This window comes from Ailuropoda melanoleuca, chromosome 6 (genome assembly GCF_002007445.2).
Source record: "Ailuropoda melanoleuca isolate Jingjing chromosome 6, ASM200744v2, whole genome shotgun sequence".
Classification (NCBI taxonomy): domain Eukaryota; kingdom Metazoa; phylum Chordata; class Mammalia; order Carnivora; family Ursidae; genus Ailuropoda; species Ailuropoda melanoleuca.
This window is the reverse complement of record NC_048223.1, coordinates 59,195,573-59,216,674: the sequence shown is the minus strand read 5'-3', so window position 1 is coordinate 59,216,674 and position 21,102 is coordinate 59,195,573. Positions and strand designations below refer to the sequence as shown.

General features: G+C 43.6%; 1 protein-coding gene across 1 annotated transcript in view; it reads right to left on the bottom strand.

Annotated features, from left to right (window-relative positions):
- PCNX2 (pecanex 2) overlaps positions 1 to 21,102 on the bottom strand; it is a 296,677-nt gene that overhangs the window by 202,462 nt on the left and 73,113 nt on the right. The window contains exons 10-12 of the mRNA XM_034662505.1: positions 14,252 to 14,397; positions 6,881 to 7,034; positions 6,762 to 6,794 (exon numbers count right to left, since the gene is read on the bottom strand). Coding sequence (XP_034518396.1) covers positions 6,762 to 6,794; positions 6,881 to 7,034; positions 14,252 to 14,397 — 333 coding nt within the window. The remainder of the gene's footprint in view (positions 1 to 6,761; positions 6,795 to 6,880; positions 7,035 to 14,251; positions 14,398 to 21,102) is intronic.

Here is a 21,102-nt window from a genome sequence, read left to right as displayed (position 1 = left end):
TAAGGAAAAGACATAACATCAAACTTTCCAGGGCAAAAAGCCAAAGAAGAATTTACATGTCACAAACCATTGCACAATTCATAAGGTTCAAAAAAACCAACAAAAGTGAATTAGGGGGAGAATATTCTTTGCAATTCATGAACTACTTTGGGTATAAAAAAATAAAGATTAAAGTGGTATGGGTTCGGATGTGAATATTTAAAGTCACTACCTTGAACATGTTATATTTAGAAATGCAATTTAAATTGGCACTGCTTCTATAATAGAAATGGTCCTATTCTGAGACCATCTTTTAATAGGAAGGAAAACACAGGCTGTCCATGGGGGCTGGCTATGTTTGGCCCTGAGTCCAGACTCAGTCTTGAAAGGCATATTTGCACTCTTATGAAATTTCCTTTTGAATCCAACTGGGTCGTAGATTAGTGGGCATGGGAATACTTTTTCTGCATTAAAAAAAATGGAAACTAAAGCCTAAGTGAAATCTCAGTGCATTTCTTATCAAGTGAAAACCACACTGACTTGGTTGGTATATACAGCTATTCAATATACAAATATACCAGCATATGAAACGTTCCTCAAAGTGACACCATTTAGGATATAAAATTAAAGAGCTGCCTCCCACTTGCCCTGATTCTTCCTTCGCCTAATAGGTTAAAAACACATTTTCTAGGAACTGAAAGTCTGCTCTTGAACGAGTCTATGATATCATCTTAAATCTGCCAAGTCCAACTTCATTTATGGGCAGGAGAATGCTCCCTTCGTAATTGTAATTTATGAGACAAAGCTTGAGGCTGGCTCCCTGACAAAGAGCCTGCCTTCATCATTACACCAAAGCTTTGCTTCCCATTCTACGTTTTGGGCCCCTAAACCATTCTAAGCACATCACTAATTTGTGACATAGATGTCACTTTTATTTTCCTTGATTCCTAAGAATGCCTACTAAAAATATTCATTCCCCTGCTCCCCAATTCCTTCTTTCACATATGAATCAATCATCAGACCCCTAAGGATTGATGTTCCTTTTATCCAATAGAAAAATTCCACTCACTCTGCCAGGTGAAGTCTGAGCAGTCTTTTTTACAACTCATCCAACTCTTTTCCATGTGATTCCAACTTTAAAATGCCCTGGGGGAGTGCCCTCAGCTTCAGCCATGGGGCATCTTGGAGATTGGTTGTGCAGCTGGATTTCCCATCAGCCCCACCCACACGTCCAAGGTCACGGCCGCTCTGGGAGCAGCGCCACAGAAGGGTTAGGTAAAAGAATCTATCCACACCTCCAGGCACCCCCACCTGGAGAGTGGGGGTGCACATGGGTAAGAGACGAGGCCATTCAAATTGTCCTCTTGTCAAGACAGCGGGCTGGTCGGATGCTTCAAACTTGTTAAGAAAAAAAATAAAAGGTGTTTATCCTAAGGAAGATGGGGGATCAGAGAGTCTGGAGTGCAGCTGGGCCTCGGCAGTGGGGAAGCCGGGCTGTGAACCGCCCACCGGGCCAGGCTGCCACCACCCCATCTCAGCCAGCCGCAGGTGCCGGCTCCAAGCTCTGCACAAGGGCTCTGCGGGCGTCCTCTGCTTCCTCAGCCCGCAGGGCAGGAGAGGGCCCCCTCATACCTATGGAGTTTGCACACCTGCTCGTCCAGCCATGTCAGGGGCCCGGTAGTTTTGTCGGCTGCTGGGAACAGCAATGGCAACAAGAGCTAACACTTACGCCGTCCCAGGCCCTGTGCGACCCACATGGTTAATCCCCGGTACAACGCTAAGAAGTATTTATTATTCTCACTCTGCCAAGAGTAAAATGAGGCATACGTTTAATGCCTTCATTTTTTGCCAAATTAAGAAATCTGCCCCCTGGCTTCCCGGCCAGAAAGCAGTGGGGCCAAACAAGGATTTGGCGCCTGGGCGCTGGCCACTACATACTGGTTCCCAGCAACAACGAGGAAGAGGAGAGCATTAGGCTCTGGGGCCTGCCAGGCCCAAGGACTCAGCCTGACTTCACTGACTTTCATTCATAATCATCATTCTTTCAACACATACTGCAAAGCAAATTAGCAATAGCTTTGGGTTGTTGACTTTTCCTAAAAGAGCTCTGGAGGGTGGAGGGCGGGAAGAACTATCACCGCAAGCTCTGTCCACCGCTCTGGGCCACCGTGTTCACAGATGCTGAGCCCCCACCGATGACACAGGAGTTGGCTGTTTCATGGTTTCTCGTGCCAGTGCAGGTTTGTTCACTTGGATCTCATCTCTCCGTGCCTGTGGATGAGTTCCTCTTTACTTTAGCGTTAGCACCTCAGCTGTCTGTCTAGAGTCATCCGGGCATTTTTCACCATACACTTCAGTTCCGCTTGTGTGCGGAGCCAAAGGAGGAACGCTGGGGGACGGTTACCCTATGCCCTACAGAGAGCAGAGCCCCAGGAAAACCTGAGCCCATGAGTAGGCTGTGACGCCCACCTGGGGTGTGGAGGAGAACCCAAAACATTTCAGAGAAGGCAGTATAGGAGATAAGCAGCAACCAAAAGGCCAAGTAATTCCTATCAGTGGACTGTTAAAATGCCTCCTCAGTTTAAATACGTTGGAAATCTGACCAGCTACTTTAAAAATTGAAAAGGCACAGGCAAATGAGTTTCTGTAAGGTCAGTGTATAATTTCATAGAGTTTATAATTTTATTGCACAGAATGATGTATTTCAGGGCCAACTTCCTAGCTTTCAGGTCTGTGAATCTTGACAAATGGGTCGATGCTGTTGTCCAAACAAGGGGGCAGCAAGGTGGTCACAAAACTACCCCTCAGAGTGGGGGCCGAGGTGCCCTCCGCCCCACCTCCACCTACCGTAGGCATTTGCCCAGTGCCTCGGCACTCCCCTCAGTGGCAGTGAAAGACCAACGGGAGGGTGGTGACCTAAGTTCCGCCCCTATTTCATGGCAGAACTTCAGTAGATAAGAATTCAAAGAAGGCCATTTGGAGTGGCTCAGGCTCTCAAGAACACTTTTCTTGGAGCAAAGTAAATACACAACTAAAGAGATAAATATAATTTCATTTTCAATCAAGAGCCTTTAAGACTAAGTTGACCTTCTTATTTCTAAGACCGAGGATTGAGAAAATTTTTGTCGTCCAAATCATTCGTCTGATAAACACTAGGGGATCAAGGTCAACACCAACAGTGGTAAGTCACGGACAGAGTACATACCCTCAATATGACGTGATAAAAATGGCTCTTCCCCTCTATGGTCTTGCTCCCAAAGTTCTAGAACCCCAGTCTAATCATAAGATAGACGTCAGAGAACTCCCAGCGGAGGCGCGGGCTACAAAATCCCTGACCGATACTCCTCAAAACTGTCAAGATCATCAAAAAATAAGGACAGCCTGAGAAGCTGTCACAATAACTAAATGCAATGTGGCGTCCTGGATGAGGACCTCAAGCAGAAAAGGAACATTAGGTTAAAACTAAGAAAATCTGAGTAAAATATGGACTTTAGTTACTAATAGTTTATCAATATTGGCTCGCTAATTGTGACAAATGTGTGGGGTATGTGGGAACTCTCTGTACTATCTTCCCAAATGTTCTGTAAATCTAAAACTATGCTAAAATTAAAAGTTTGTTTACAAAAATCATTCCTGGGGTGCCTGGGTGGCTCGGTCAGTTGAGCATCTGCCTTAGGCTTAGGTCATGACCCCAGGGTCCTGGGACCGAGCCCCATGTCCAGCTCCCTGCTCAGTGGGGAGTCCGCTTCTCCCTCTCCCTCTGCCCCTCCCCCTTGGTCACTGGTGCACTCTCTCTCTTTCAAAAAAATAAAATCTTTAAAAAAAAATCATTCCCAGTGATTTTTTATATCACAGGAAGTGGTACCAAATGTCTTCACTGTATGGTAGCCAGAGTTATTGAATAGAACACAGAACAAGTTACAGCCCTTGCTCTTTGGATTTGTACTGTGAGCAAGGAAACAGGAAACTCAGTATATTCTAGGCCCAGTGCTGGGCTCATTACATATATTGTCCAATTCACTCTTTACCAAATCCAACTGAGGTTGCTTTTATTATCCGTATTTTACCCATAAAAACACCTGCTAAGATTAGTCAAGTGCTCAGTACCGTGCTGAGCACTTGACTACAGTACCTTGTTCAATCCCCCTTACCATCCTGTTTTGCGATTTCCTCTTTCACAGGCGAAAAACCTGAGATACAGAGCAGCAACTTGCCCAAGATCTCCAGGCTTGTACACAGTAAGGCTGGATTCAAATCCCCAAACCTGCATGCTACCCAGGGTTGCTCACGTGGCATCGGAGATCCACCACCACCACCATCACCCGGGGCGGGGAGGGAGGGTTTGGGGGGAGATTCCCAGGTGCTGCCCCAGCCACACCCACTGAGAATCCCTGCGGGAGCTGGAAAAGTCACCGGAGTCTGGCCCTGTGCAGGACACGCCCATTTGGGGCTGCCTCTCAGATAACCTACTGAGCTCTCCGGTCGAGCATCAGCGGTTATTGTGGGTTAGGCCCCTGTGCAGATCTGGGTAAGCCAGTGAAAAGCCTCATCATCCATTATTATATGGCCCCTCTCTGATCCTCAAATGCGGCCAGCATCCACCCAAACCATCAATTTTTTAAGCTCTCCTAGACCTGTTTTCTTTTATAACCAGATGCATTTCTGTCAGGCCCAGGGTCTATTGTACCGTATCTATTAGCACGTCATTAATTCTGCATTAATATCTGAAATATACAGACTGTTTTTATTTTGCTATCTTCTGGTTTGAACCGCTGGCTCAAAATTTGCCACCTGCGTGCTCTGGAAGGAAAGAAAGAAGGAAAGGCAGCCAATCACTCTAAGAGCAAGAATTGACTGAATTTGGTAATAACCCCTCTCCGGCGACGTACAAAGCAGCGGAGTTTCAAACAGCTCTTGGGGTCACGTGATGCCCAGGGCCAGCGTCGGCGGTGGGCTTGAGAGCCAGCTCTGTGCCTAGATGTGGTTTGCTCCCCTGACCACCTCCTTTCTGAGGTTTTCACATTAATAAACTGGAGATCGTGCATCTGCCTTCTAAATGCCCGCACGGCTCAGGCAGATGGCAAGCGGAAACATTTTGTAGCTCCCTCATTTTCTCTTCCCACTAGAACTGTCAGCAAACTGGCAATTCAAATTGGGGGCCCATCTACCAAGAAACCTGTGTGAGCGAATTAATAAACAATTTTCTGATTACGACAGTATGAGAAGTTATTTCTTACTCTCCGGCCGCACACATGCTCGCTCAGATACAGGGATGGCTGCTCGACCGAGTCCTCCAGGAGCTAGACCAGTTCCGGCACTATGACTCCAGTTCAGAGCAATGGCAGAGGGTGGCTGCTACCAGCCACGACAAATCCACGGGACTGTGCAGCTGTCCTCACCATCACCCCTCCTAGCACGCCCTGTGTTACTGCGGAATGTACGTGCAGGAAATGAGTGTTTAATGGCCTCGAACACCCCTCCCCCAAGTCACCCAGGAAACCGGTGACACTGAAGTGCCATTACTAGAAAGGAGGGTTTCTTTCCTGAAGCCGAAGGAGGAGGATGTGGCATCTAGGGTGGGCTTGAGCAAGAAGGCTTCAGAGCTCCACATGTCTCTGCACACCACCTAACCCAGATTTCTGACGATAATCACAACAATACATCTTAATACCCTAATTATGCTGCTTCTACTTATCTTGACATTCAGACTCTGGAATAAAAGAAGATGTATTATATGTAAACCAATTATGGGGAACAGAGGAATTTAACAAGATAGCAACGTATGCCATGTGATTGTCCAATTATAAGCTTTGCTTAATTACTATGAGCTAAACATGAGCTATCACAGATTTAAAAGCAGCCCTAAATCCTGGATATGAATTTTTTAAAAGCACAATGGAGGGAAGATCAGGCTTTATTTCTCTGGAAAGGTTTCAGGGGTGAGGGTGGGGGGTGCACAGTTCACCATAACAGAGGAAAGAAGGTCCTCAAAGAGCTGAGAGGTCGACCAGGCAGGGGCTCGGCGCAAAGGAGTGCAGCCGGGGTACCTGCAGGGACCATGCCAGACCCTGTCCCCCAGCACCCCGCAGGGGCAGGGCAGCTAGGTGAGTGGAAACTGCTCACGGAAGGACATGGGAGTACCAGCAGGTCACTATGGTGAGCCCAGAGGCTCAGCTCTAAGTTAGCCCAAAGTTACGTGGATGAAAAGTACCAATACTCTTGCAAAGGTGGAACAGAAAATCAGCTTCACGTAAAGCATACAAGGACTAGTGCTTACACAACTGATATTACCAATAATGAAAGCTCCCACTCACTCAGCAACATCCATACTCCAGGCACCGTTTTAAAGGAAGTTAAACACATTATTTAATCCCTAGAAGCATTTTCACTATCTTTGTTGACATGCAGAGAAACAGAGACACAGCGAGGACATATATCCCACCCAGGGCCCAGCATTCAGCGGAGGAACCAGGAAACAGAAGCAAGGAGTCCGACAGCAGAGGCCAGTCTTCCCCCCTTAGGGCTGCACGGTCCGCCCTGACATAAGGCCAGTGGGATAGAAAAGACCCTCCACATCCTGTTACTCCCCCCTGCTCCCCGACTACCACCCACACCACGCTCTCAGATCTAGCCTGAATTTGGCAACCCTGCATTGATATTTCTATTTCTGTATTCAGTATACGTACACATTGATACATAGCTTGCCTTTTGAATAGGTTTTGTTGCTCTATCTTTAACACAGACAGACAAGACAAGCGACTTGCCCGTTATTTGAAACTTACGTGGATTGGCGAGGCAGGGTCAGGCTGAACGCTCTAGAACACAAATCAGAAGTGTCTGGGTCATCATCTCATGATTTCAAGGGTACATTAGTGATGGTAAGAATTAGATGTGGTCTTGCCTTTAACAGGGAATACTGGCAGCTGGCCATGACAAGACAGAAGAGGAGCACCCACATGTCTTTGCAAAAGCCTTGGTTCAAGGTCAGAAATCCGAGGAGGGAAACCAGGACAATGAGGAGAACGGCCAGTACGTTTTCCTTGACGTCTTCAGTCCTGTGTAAAATAAACAAATAAAAACAAAGGAAATAAAAGGTAAGCCTATTTCTATAGATAATACCTGAACGCGTCTAAAATGATTCACAGCCACAACAGAGTACTTGCCTTAAGTATGCCTTTATATTTGGTAACAAAATTTTGGTTTCTTTCCTTCCTTCCCTCCCTCCCTTCCTTCCTTCCTCACTCCCTTTCTCCTTTCCTTCTTGCCTTCCTTCCTTCCTTCCTTCCTTCCTTCCTTCCTTCCTCTCTCCCTCTCTCCTTTCCTTCCTTCCTTCCTTCCTTCCTTCCTTCCTTCCTTCCATTATCCCTGTATTTTACAAGCAAAATCCATTTTAACCCCAGTTTCCTGCTATTGAAATAAATGAAATATAATTCCACTGAGTCTCCGTGATCACTAAACTGGGCCTCCTGGGGAAAAACAGTTCACTATTCTGTCTACTACATGAAATGCATTTCAGACAAAGAGCTGCGCTGGTTCCTTTAGGTGGGGGCAGGGGGTGCATTAACACCTGGCTAAAGCAGGAAATCCCTTCCAGATGCAAGCTCTGCAGCCAGAATTTGCTTCCCAGTTTCAGGAGCCAGGAGAGCTCCCGCCAGAGAGCTAACGTGCAGAGGGTCTGACCGAGGTGTGTCATGACCACAGTCTCCCGGGTAGTGTCCTCGAGTAAGAGGTGTGAGAAGCAGAGGGGCGCTCATCCAGAGGGGGTTGCTGTCCCTGGGTGTGAAGGGAGACAAGGTAAGGGAGCTTGAGGATGCTGAGACCAGGGGATGAGGGCTGGATCTTGTAGGCTAGGTAGGATGGGGAGGCAGTGAGGATAGGAGAGGCTGCTAGATGGGAGCAAGTGGTGGGTCAAAGTGCTCGGGATGGCCGGGCAACATGTGAGGATGAGCCGAGGCTGGGATTATGACTTTAGAGGTGAAAGACTTCTATGAAAGGACAACAGGCAGGGCCTAGTGATGGGAGGAAGAGGCTGAAATGGAGTAAGGGGGCATGGTGTGGACCGAAAGGTCAGGGATATAGACGGGTCATTTCTAAGAATTCTGAGCATATTTTTGCCTCACCAATTTTTGCTCATGTACACATTGGATGTTACATTTTTGTTAGGAAGGGACGACTGTCTACTTCATTCTTGGCAAGTGGGCACTCGTGAGCGTTTTTTTTAAATGAACAGACTTTATTTTTTAAGAGCAGTTTCAGATTCACAGCAAAATTGAGGGAAAGTACGAAGAGTTCTCACATAGCCCCTCCCTGCAAAGACACACACACACACACACACACACACACACACACACACACACCCTGTCCCACCATCAATATCCCCCACCAGAATGGTACATTTGTTATAATCAGCCAACCAACAGTGACACGTCATTATCAACCAAAGTCCAGAGTCCACATTATGGTTTATTCTTGGTGTTGTACGTTCCGCGGGTTTGGACAAATGTAGGGTGAAATGTGTCCACACTTATAGTAGCAGGCAGAGTATTTTTACTGCCCTGAACATCCTCTGTTCTGCCTATTCACCCCTGCCTTCCCCCAACTTCTGGCCACCACAGATCTTTCTACCATCTCCACAGATTTCCTTTCCACAATGTCAGATAACTGGAATGATACAGCAGCTAGCCTTTTCTGGTCAGTTTCTCTCACTTAGTACTATGCATTCAAGGTTCTTTTGTGTCTTTATATGGCTTGACGGCTCATTTCTTTTTACCACTAAATACTATTTACTATACAGACGTACCGTGGTTTGTCTGTTCACCTATTAAAGCACATCTCGGTTGTTTCTAAATTTTGGCAACTACAAATAAAGCTTCTATAAACATCCATGTGTGGGTTTTTGCGTTAACCTAAGTTTTCAATTCATCTACACCAAGGAACACGATTGCTGGTCATATGGTAAGAATATGTTCGGTTTTGTAAGAAACCACTAGGTTATCTTTCAAATTGGCTTTACCATTTTGCATCCCCACTAACGATGAATGGGAGTTCCTGCTGCTCCACAGGCTTGCCCACGTTTGGTGCTGTCGGTGTTTTGAATCTGGCCATTCTAATAGGTGTGTGTACCTCACTGTTGTTTCATTTGCAATTCCCCAACGACGATGTGGAGTATCATTACATATGCTTATTTGCCATCTGTATATCTCCTTTGGTGAGGTGTCTGTTCATATCTATGCCGATATTTTAATCAGGTAATTGAGATGTATAGGATCAAGATGCATAGAAATGTGAAGAACTCAGATATTATGATGCTCAAGCTGAAAATTAAGAAGAAACTTCTAGGGGAATCAAAATGTGTTTGGTAAAAAGGAAAATTTATCAGTTTTTTTTTTCCACTATGCACTTCCTACAGAGCTAAATATATTTTGTTAGTTCAGGTCCATAAAATTCTTTATGTATTTTTTAGTGTACTCATAACATTCTGCTGTATACTTGAAAGTATCTAAAGGCTTAGGAACTTCTAAAAAACAAAAATTTCGGGGCGCCTGGGTGGCACAGCGGTTAAGCGTCTGCCTTCGGCTCAGGGCGTGATCCCGGCGTTATGGGATCAAGCCCCCACATCAGGCTCTTCTGCTATGAGCCTGCTTCTTCCTCTCCCACTCCCCCTGCTTGTGTTCCCTCTCTCACTGGCTGTCTCTATCTCTGTCGAATAAATAAATAAAATCTTTAAAAAAAAATTTCCATTAAATGAACAGACTGTTTTCCTACTTTGGGGGAAAAATAACGTCCCCTGAAAAATATTTTTCCCCAGATTCTCCTCCAGCAGGACTCCATTCCTCTGCCCCAGCTCCCCATCATTCCACTCCCAGGGCTCCTCACGCTTCTCTATTTAAATACCAGGTGAAAAAGTTAACTCACTGGGCAAGGAGTGTGGTGATTAAGGCTGCACTTTAGAAAGATTTGTCTGGCAGAGGTTGACAGGATGCACTAGAGGGGAAACAGCAGAGCAAGGATAAACAGCACTCCAGGGGAGAAGTAATGAGGGTCTGGAAGAATGTCAAGGCTGGGAAGCTGGAAAGGCAATGCGACTTTGAGACACAATACAGACCAGAGTGGAAAGGACTTTGAATGGATTGTGTAGAGTGAAAGGCTGACTGAAAGAATAAAATTGATTTCAAGATTTCAATCTGGGGAAGAAAGGATCATGGCAGAGTCAATGGCAGAAGTTGGGATGGGGAGCTGGTTTGCAAAAAGAAGTTGATTTGTTTGTTCACACAAGACTGCGTGGCACAGCTCTAGATACTTGGAATATATCAGTGAACGGAACTTCTGGAGCTTTCTTTCCAGTGGGCAGTAGTATAAAATCAATAATACGCACAATAAATAAGTATGTTGTATAGCATTTGGAGATGATTAGCACCATCAAGGAATAAATAGAACAAAGTGAGAAGAATTATGAGCGTCTGGGTAGGGAACTCTTGTAATTTTCAGCAAGAAGGTCAGGCTAAGCCCCACCAGGAAGGGTCACTTCTCAAGTATGTAGCACCTGGGGATTCCAACATGAAGGGGTCAGGAGGCAGAGGTTACCTGCAAAGGTAACTATGGTATGAAGAGGTAACCAGCAAGACAGAAGGAAAACCAAGAGAGGGCCAAGTCCTGGAAGCCAGGAGAGGAAAAGCATACCAAGGAGAAGAATCGACTGTCAGAGGCTGCAGTTGGGTCTAGTAAAATGACTGCAGAATGGTTAGGTCAACAGTGACCTTGACGCGGGCAGGCTTGGAGTCCGGGGAGTGAATGGAATGGGGTTATGAGAGAATGGGAGAAGAGAGACTGCAAGCAAGCACAGTAGCTCTTCATGGAGTTCTGCTGCCAAAGAGCACAGAGAAACCGGACGGTGGCTGGTGGGAGAGTGGGGGGAGAGGATGGGAGAGATGAGCGTGTGTTCTCAAAATGACGACGACGACCACGAGATCACCTGAGGAGCAGGAACGCTCTTCCCACTGCTTGTCATGTGGCTGACTCCTTCTCTTGTTTCTGTCTCTGTCTGCGTGCTTCACCTCGGAAAAGGCTTCTGCAGCCCCCTGTTCTTTTTTTTTTTTTTTAAGATTTTAGGGAACACAAGCAGGGGGAGTGGGAGAAGAAGAAGCAGGCTCCCAGCGGAGGAGCCTGATGTGGGACTCGATCCCGGAACGCCGGGATCACACCCTGAGCCGAAGGTAGACGCTTAAGGACTGCGCCACCCAGGCGCCCCTGCAGCCCTCTGTTCTGACATGAGTGTCCTTTCTCCCCTAATTCCCTCTACTTCAGGCCTTTATGTATGTCCTTCACAGGGCCTATTCCAGTCTGCTATTTCAGCCTACCTCGTGCATTAGAATGCAAGCTCCGTGAGGGCAGGGCTCTATGCTCAGTGCCCAGTGCAGGGCCTCACAGAAAGCAGGTGCTTGGTGTTTGGGCCTTTTTAATTTGTTGAATGAATGAACAAATGAATGAAATGATGCCCAGACGGGCAGCTTTTTCTTTTAGATGCCAAACCGGAAAACTAGATAAATGAAAATAAAACCTATGTGTATTGCAAGATGGGGTAATAGCTGAATAAAAAATAAGAGAAAATGAAGGAGGGGCACCTGGGAGGCTCAGTCAGTTCAGCGGCCAGCTCTTGATTTCGGCTCAGGTCATGATCTCAGGGTCCTGGGATCGAGCCCAGTGCCAACTCGGCACTTATCCGAGAGTCTGCTTGAGATTCTCTTTCTCTCCCTCCGCCCCTCCCCATAGCACACTGCCTCTTTCTCTCTAAAATGAATAAATAGATCTTTTTTAAAAAGAAGGGAGAGAAAATAAAGGAGAATAAGGACAAGTCCAAAAATATATGAGTAGAATGAATGCCAAACAGAAAGCAAACAGGAAAGGCTGCAATTATAAGAACCATAAAGGTACCATCAGAGAAGGAAATATTTTCAAGGAAGAGCAGCCTAAATTTGAGTAAAGTTGAAAATTATCAAGCAGGAGGCATTAAGCTATGGGAGTTTATAGCAATGATTAGCTCAATTTCAGTGCTTGTAATTCACCAATTTCTTCTACTTCCTGCCCAACCTTCACCGTTTGTTTTTTATTATGTATACTTTTCCTTTACAAACTTCAATTTGGCAATTCAAGTTCATTAATCCATGCGGAGCTTTAAATACAATGTTCCCCAATGAGTATCAAGGTAATTTATTTATGCTTTTTGAAATTTTACTATTACTATCAGAGTAAAAAATGTAAAATTTATTGCATAAATTCCTGCTTTCTTAGACCTTTCAGATCATCGCTATCCTGACTAAGAAGGCAAGCTAGGGAGGTGTGCCATCATACAGCCCTACCTTGTATTCAAGGCCAGGCTGAAGAACTGACTTCTCATGCCTGGAATCTGTATTTTTACAAAGCTCCCACGTGATTCTGATCCACAGTCCTGTTTGGGAAAGACTCTCTCCTTGCAAAGATCCCAAGCTGCTAGGTTTTTCTAGGTTAATGTTTGGGTTTTTCTTCCTCTGTCCTTGCTGTCAGCTCGGGGTATATGATGTCTTATTTCTCCTCTTAACTGGCCATGAACTGGAAAACGAGATCCCCTCGTGTGCTAATAGATGCCTGAAAATAGGCTTATATGGGCTCTGAAGATGGGGCGATTTCTCCTATGAATTAAGGGCCTTAATTTTAGTGTCTGGGCTTGACAACATCTACTTTGTCTACCCTAATTTCATTTTATTTTTATTTATTTTTCTTCCTTCTGGGTTCTGGGCCACATTCCAGGTCATAATAACAATAACACCAACTAATATTTAAAGGACACTTTCCATGGCTAACTTGATTTAATCCTTGAAATCTCTCTGTATATAGATCATCCTCATTTAACAGACAGGAAACTGAGGCACAGGGAGGTTTCATACCCATCCTTACATCACAGCACTAGTAAGTGGTGGGCACTGGGCCTGATCCCCAGGGGTTCCCCACACCAGTTGGGGGACCCACGAGTAAGGGAGTGGTGCTGTCTCTACACATCCCGGAACACTGCCTTCAAACCCAGTAAGACCTGCAACAGAAGTGATTAGAACTATAAAACTGTAAACTTTAAAAAACTGTAATAATCTTCATCAATCTTTTTTAGGCCTTAATTTAATTTTCAGTTAATCTGTTGCCACTGAGTGAATTTAAATAACACACCTAGAAATCTATAGAAATACTTGTTTCTAATATGAAGGGTTAACACAAGGTAATCCAACTTCCAATAATTCCTTTTTAACAGAAAATAAAGTTAATATTTCAGAAAAAAAAAAAACCCTGCCTCATCTAACAGGATGTATTATCTTGGACCATTTCAGTTACGTTTGAAATGTTCATCTTAAGTGTGCGCCCCTGGGGTGACATAGCCTTGTTAGAAAAACCATTATAACTCCATTCCCTGACTTGTGGGTCCTGAAATTTACTATTGTAATTTTGCATGACTATAGTTTTTTAGTATGTGATCACACTATTTAAGACATTACTATAACAAGTAGTCACTGGGGGACCAACTATAGCAAGGCAGGGAATCAGCCTTCCCACTGCCCCCACTGGCTGCCATTTAGCTGCGAAACTCTGCATTTGCCGATGACGGTGTCAGTAAAGGCATCTTGAATTTTCAAACCAACACTCCCATCAGGATTGCAGGGCCCCTGAAGATCAAAATCCTGTCCTTTGTCATGCGATGGGGAGGGGAGGCAGAGGTAGAAATGGGAAGACTCTGTCCTGGCCCCATCTCCACCGCACCTTAACTAACTGGACCCTCTCCGGTCTCCCTCCCCGTGCACTGACTACATCTCCAACCCCATACTGGATCAATGGAAAGAAGAGGTGAGAAAGAGTAGAAGGGTTTAAAAGGAAAGATTAACATTCCAACTGGTGTATCTCTTCATTTGCCCTCATCTCCCCCTGCCCACGTCCAGTCGGCCAGGCCCTGTACTACCCATGGAACCTCAAGCCTTCCTACAAAAATATGGGAAGCCATGAGGAGACCAATGCATAACCCCGTCCCCAGGGCTAACCTTAAGTCTAAACCACGTTCCCCAATTCTCCTATCTCCCACTGTCTCCAGTTGTCAGGATCTCACCGCTTTGCCTTTGGGTTTGCAGCACAAAAGGTACGTCTTGAAAACGTTCTAGAGAACCTTAGCAAGTGGCAATTTCTTTTTACAAGCATGCGAGTGCACTCTTATGCCCCCATTGTGTCTTTCATCCATACATTTGCATGCTCAGTGGCTTACCGATCAAGTAACGCCAACAAGGTAAGTCGATCGTACCAGACTTTAATCCACTTGCCAGGGAAAATGATAAACTTGTAAAACTGCTCTCGGTTAAATTTTCCTTGCGTTGAAGAACATGACGAGTCTTCCAGATCCTGACTCAGATGCTTTTAGGTACCAAAAGAAACAACAGAGAAAGGGTTTCATACTGACATGTTACTGTCATAAATATACCTCATAATAACAAAAGTACAAAAGCAGATGTTCCAATTCTGAAACATAAACCAACATATTTCATAAAAATGGGACATATTTCATAAAAATGGGTACTCCAAGAGAAAGATAATGATCAACAAAGAGTCTTTCTTACCAACACACTTCAATTACATTATAATGTACCAATAAATTTATGTTACTCCTATCAAAACACTGCTGTTAATTAAGGTCAAGAAACTGCCGTGAAAATAATTCTCATAAAAGATCAGAATTCAACAAAAGATCTGAAATGGCTTAATTTCTGAAAGGTATGTTATTTAACGTAATGTTGAAATAAATATTTAAATTTTACTAAGAGTAAAAAGATTTTCATTGCCAATTTCATAGGTCGTTGATGAGACCTGATACAAGAAACACTGAGGTATCTATAGAAAATATCTAAACCAATAAAACAAATGGAAAACAAATGCAAAAATTTAATTCCAGGTTTAAAATGTGTTAGCCCCAAATTCGTCTCCAGTTGGCCCTAATCTTGTGGAGAAGAAATTAACTTTGGAAAAAAAATAAAAGTCTTCATGGACTTGTCTAACATACATAGTGAGTCACTCTTAGGAGCTTGGCACAAGGTTGGGAAGAATATGGCGGACGCAGCCCATGGCATCCCGCTGCCTGTAGGAAAACACCCCTTAGACATCTAACAATCACGTAGACTCAAAACCAGACACCGAATGCACACCAGGGCCAGCAACACACATACAAAACAAGAGCTGGACTCCACACCAGAAAAGCAGAGGGGACGCAGCACTTAAAGAGGTGAAGCCGAGGGATCTGCAGGACAGAGAGGAGGAAGAAAAACTTGAGGGCAAAAATCAAAATTTATTTCCTCTGACACCTGATGCCCTCTCTGAAACATAAGCAGTGAAAACAGTGTGTTACGACAGCATTTCCAGAGACCACACTTGCAATTAAACATCGGTTCACGATTGTCTCATGTATTCATTAGCAATGAGGCAGAAAATGTTCCAGATTGCTAAATTTCTCAGAAAACTAAAGATGAGCCTCTTCGAGTCTAATGAATTTAATACTGACCTCTGTCATAACCATCTCCAAAAAATACGTGGCTTTTTGGGGCACCTGGGTGGCTCAGTCGGTTAAGCATCTGCCTTCGGCTCAGGTCACGATGCCAGGGTCCTGGGATGGAGCCGTGCATCGGGGTCCCTGCTCAGCGGGAATCCTGCTTCTCCCTCTCCCTCTGCCCCTCATCCTCACTTGTTCTCTCTCTCGCGCTCTTTCAAATAAATAAATAAGTAAATAAATAAATAAAATCTTTAAAAAAACAAACCATGTGGTTTCCCTTCTCGTGCTCTTAAATAGAACCTAAAGGGCACACCTGCACACCTTCTCACTGCCAAGCTCAGGCGCATTCCATGCTCTTCCTGCCGTATCATCAGTGAGAGCCCAAGACTCTGGGGTACCTTGGGGTATTGTTCCCTACATTGAATAACACTAGGTACCATGCTTTTTAAAAACACATCGTTTTATTAAATATGGAGTCAATGCAAATACGGATCTTTTAAATGCATGTCGGGAGTAATAAAAACAACAACAACAACCCAATTCAGTGACTAGATGTGTGGCGATCACCCAGTATAAGAAAAAAAGCATTGCCATTAGCAAAGAAATTCCCAGTGGGCCACTGCTCAGACCCATCCTCTTCCCTCCTCCTTCGAGGGATCATCACTGTCCTGAATGTTGTGTTTATCATTCCCTCTCTTCTCTTCTGTTTTACGATGCTTACATCCACAACTTGAATACCGTTTAGCTTTATGTTTTTGAACATCATAGATAGGAAATCACAGCATATGTATCCTTTTGCAACTTGCTTTTTCCCTTTTCCCCTCCATTCCACATGAACTTCCTGAGACTGGTCTGTGCTGTTTTACAGCCGTGGCATCCATTTTCACAGAATAATGTCCCATTACATGGATATACCATATTTGCTTATCCATTTTAGGGTATTGGATATTTAGGGTATTTTCTTTTCTTTTTCTTTTTTTTTTCACTATTACACTGCTATGGACATTCTTGGATATGTCTCCTGGTACATATGTGCAAGGATTTTGTAGAACATAGACCTAACATACACTTAGAAATGGAATTGCTAAGAATGCAAATGTTCAACTGTATCACGTGTTCAACTTTACTAGGGAACAAATGGACTTTTCCAGAAAATGCACAAATCTATCACAAACGCAATTACTGGATATGAGGGAATGTTCAATTTACTAGAAAACACTTTGGAAAAAAAAAGATTTCTGAACAGATTCTATCCCACCCCCAGCAGGTAAATGTCACCTTGCTCTACGTCCTCACCAACATGTGATAGCACCAGGTAATTTTTAATTTTGGCTAATCTGCCATATAAAATACTTCAGTTTTATTCAAATCTGCATTTCCCTCATTATTAATGAAGTTAAGCATCTTTGTCCACTTCTAGTTTTCTTCGTGAAATCATTTTTCTTTTCTCCGTTGGGTTGCTTGCTTGCCTTTCATTCGTTATACATGTCTACGTGCATGTGTGTCTATACATATATGCACATATATGATCTAGACCATGATTAATGATATATGTTACAGATATTTTCCTAGTTTGTGGCTTGTTTTTTCACTTTCCTTATGGTACTATTGATAAATGGGTGTTCTTAATTTAAATGAAATATAATTTATCCATTCTTTCCTATAAAGAGCAAAAGCTTTGCACTTTTTTATGCCTTGTTTATCAAATCACTTTCTACCCCAGACTTGTAAGGGTATTTGATTATATCATTTTACTTAAAGTTATAAACTTTTGCCTGTCACATTTATGTCGTTGGTCTGCCAGGGATTTCTGTTCATGATATAAGGGTCCATTTTCTTTCCCATAAAGAAAAGTATTGTCCCAGTGCCATTTATTAAAATGTTCATCCTTGGGGCACCTGGGTGGCTCAGTCCGTTAAGTGTCTGCCTTCAGCTCAGGTCTCTCTCTCCCTCTGCCCCTCCCCCCGCTCATGGTCTTGCTCACTCATTCTGTTCTCACTCTCTCTCTCAAATAAATAAATAATCTTAAAAAAAAATAAAAGTAAAATGTTCATCTTTTCCTCATCAGTTTGCCAATACACGATTTCCTCTATCAGTGTGTTATCTGAGACATTACATTTTATTTTTTTTATATTTTTTTAAAGATTTTATTTATTTACTTGAGAGAGAGCATGAGAGAGGGGGAGAGTCAGAGGGAGGAGGAGACTCCCCACTGAGCGGGAAGCCCGATGCAGGGTTCAATTCTGGGACTCCGGGATCATGACCTGAGCCGAAGGCAGTCGCCCAACCAACTGAGCCACCCAGGTGCCCTTAGACTTTACATCTTAAATTGTTTTTGCTATGTTGCTCTCCCCTTCATCTCCTCTGGAACTCTGACAAGGAGTACGGTAGCCCTTCTGGCCCAGACTTCCACGCTTCTTAACCTTCTTTTCTCTTTTCCTCTCCATCTCGCCATGCTACAGCTAAATAATTTGTTCAAGTCTGTCTCTGTTATCATGGGTCACATCTTCTGTTAAATCACTTAAAGTTATATTTTTATTATTATATTGTTCATTTCTAGTATTTGGTGCTTTTTCAGATCTGCTTGGTCATTACATGGCATTTTGCTTCTTAGATTTTCAACCCCTTCTTTTATTTCTTTATACATATTAGACATACCTAATCCATATTCTGAATTGAATCATTACCATTTCTAAATCCACTGAGAGTGGTGTTTTTGCTTTCTGTTGACTTCGCTGGCTCTTATTCATGGTAGCATGTTTTCTGGTATATTTTAGAACTTTTCACCTCACCACATTTTCCTTCGATCTTTATTAGTATGAGTTCTTTGACAGCAGTATTAAAGATCTGTTCTTCCGGACTGAAACTTACCTTTGTTTCTGCTAGGCACTAGAATGCAATATTAACCTGGCACCATTTTAAAATAAATTCTCTGTGTGAGGTCATCCATGCGATCCTGGGTGAAGAAGGGCTGCAAAGCCACACCGAGGTTTGAGGCAGGTAGTTCCCTCTGCAGTCCCCTTAGTGGGGATGGTGTTGGTAGACTATGGTTAGTTAATCCTAAGAGGAGGATGTGGCTTCTTGAAGTTCCAGATTAAGTGGAGAGGTTCTGGTTAGACTCCCCACATTGTACTCTGTCTGCCATTCTCTGTGCACAGAGACCATTAAAGACAAAGAATCCCACATGTGCACCCATGTTTATAGCAACAATGTCACAATAGCCAAACTATGGAAAGAACCCAGATGTCCACTTATGGATGAATGGATAAAGTAGATGTGATGTGTGTGTGTGTGTGTGTGTGTGTGTGTGTGTATAGATAGATAGATATAGATAGATATAATGGAATATTACTCAGTCATCAAAAAGAATGAAATCTTGCCATTTGCAATGACATGGATGGAACTAGAGGGTGTTATGCTAATAAAATAAGTCAGAGAAAGACAATTTTCATATGATTTCACTCATATGTGGAATTTAAGAAATAAAACATAGGGGAAGGGAAGGACCAACAAAATAAGATAAAAACAGAGAGGGAAACAAACCATGAAAGACTCTAAATCATAGGAGACAAACTGAGGGTTGCTGAAGGGGAGGTGGGTGGGGGGATGGGGTGATGGGCATTAAGGAGGGCACATGATGTAATGAGCACTGAGTGTTATATGTAACTGATGAATCACTAAATTCTACCTCTGAAACTAATAATACACTATATATAATACACTATATATTAACTAAATGGAATTAAAAAAAAAAAAGACAAAGCCTCCATGTTCCTCCCTTGCTGTTGGCCATTGCTTCTTGCTTCTTGCTACTATTGGTGAGACTTTTCTAGATGCCCCAGCCCCCTGTAGAACTTCTATTAATAATCTGCATTTTTTTTTGCAATTGTGGTTAAAAAAAATAACACAGAATTTACCATCTGAACCATTTTACGTGTACAGCTCAGCAGTATTAACTATATCCATATTGTTGTGCAACAGATCTCTAGAAGTTCTTGATCTTCCCAAACTGAAACTCTGTCTCCATTAACTACTAACTCTCCATTCTGCCCCCAGGCCCTGGCAACCAATTTTCTTCTTTCTGTCTCTAAGTTTTGACCACTCTGGTTACCTCCTATAAGTGGAATCATAGAGTATTTGTCTTTTGTGACGGGCTTATTTCATTCAGCATAATGGCCTCAAAGTTCATCCGTGTTGTAGCGGGTGTCAGACTTCCTTCCTTTTTAAGGCTGAATACTCCGTTGTAAGGATACACCACATTTGTTCACGCATTCATTGGTCTATGGACACCTGGGTGGCTTCCGGCCCTTGGTTATTGCAAATAATGCCGCTATGACCATGGGCATGTAGATACCTGTTCCAGTCCCAGCTTTAGATTCTTCTGGATATATACCCAGATGTGGAAGTGCTGATCATTCTAATCTGTACTTTTACCTGTTTGCTTGGGCCTTGTATTTTTCCAAAAAGGATTTAAGATAGGCTATAATTTCCTCTAGGCTGATGTACATAAGACACAGGAGACTGGTAAGAAGGGCCAAGACCAGAAACGGGATGAGGTCAGTATAGAAGAGCAGCCATGGCGGGGAGGGGGGGTGCTGCCTCTTAAAGGTCGCACACATTTCTCTTTGACTTAGACAGCAGAAGGTTAGACTCGGGCAAAATTTCTTCTCAATGCAGTGGAAATCCCCGGTGTCAGAATGCCTGGCTGACATCAGGGGCGGCACACCTGCTTCACTGGACACTGTGGCAGAGCTCTCCAAGGAGGCCCATTTTACCACCTCTTTGTTCCCAGATGCTAATGCAGTGACTCAGCTATGGAACATGAAGTTATTATTCAGATTATAAAATATTAATGCAAAAGGCATTTCAAGGGACAGTTGATCCATCGTGAAGGCAGTATACAGGACGGCCATATACAGGATGGAGTGGCTGTATTAGTGCAGGAAAGGATGGTAAGTGCTGCTTGTGTCTGGGATTCTATTCCAGCGTGAAAGCTGTGTCATGTCAGCAAGGAGAGCATCTTCTGTTAATGACAAGGAATTCGTGGTTTATAGTAAACCTGCCCCCCACAAAAGGGATCCTTGTCCTTTATGTTCCATGGACAAAGAGTGCCAGGAAAAGAAGACGTATGCAGGGCTACCGCACTTTACTGTTTCGTGATGTAGGAATTCATGTAGGATGCATAAGGAGGTCAAGGGTAAGCAGCAGCAAAGATGACAGCATTCTTCAGAATTATAAGGAAAATACTGTCCTTAAATTGAGGCTTAATATTATGCCCTTTGCTGTTAGGGAAGGTCAGTGTAAAAACAAAATCACATGAAGATCACATCTACATCGTTTGCAAAACTTATTAAACATTCTGGTAAATTGTGCTATTTATTGTTCCTTAAATAAAAATCCTCTTTAAAAAAAAATCTCAGAATTTAACACAAAGGAAAGATGATTTGACTTCTATATTAGTTTCAGAGTGGGTGGCTGAAACAACAGAAATGTTCTGAAGGCTGGAAGTCTGAGTCTTCTGAGGCTTTTCTCCCTTGCTTGTCAATGGCCATCCTCTCGGTGTCCTCATGTGGTCTTTG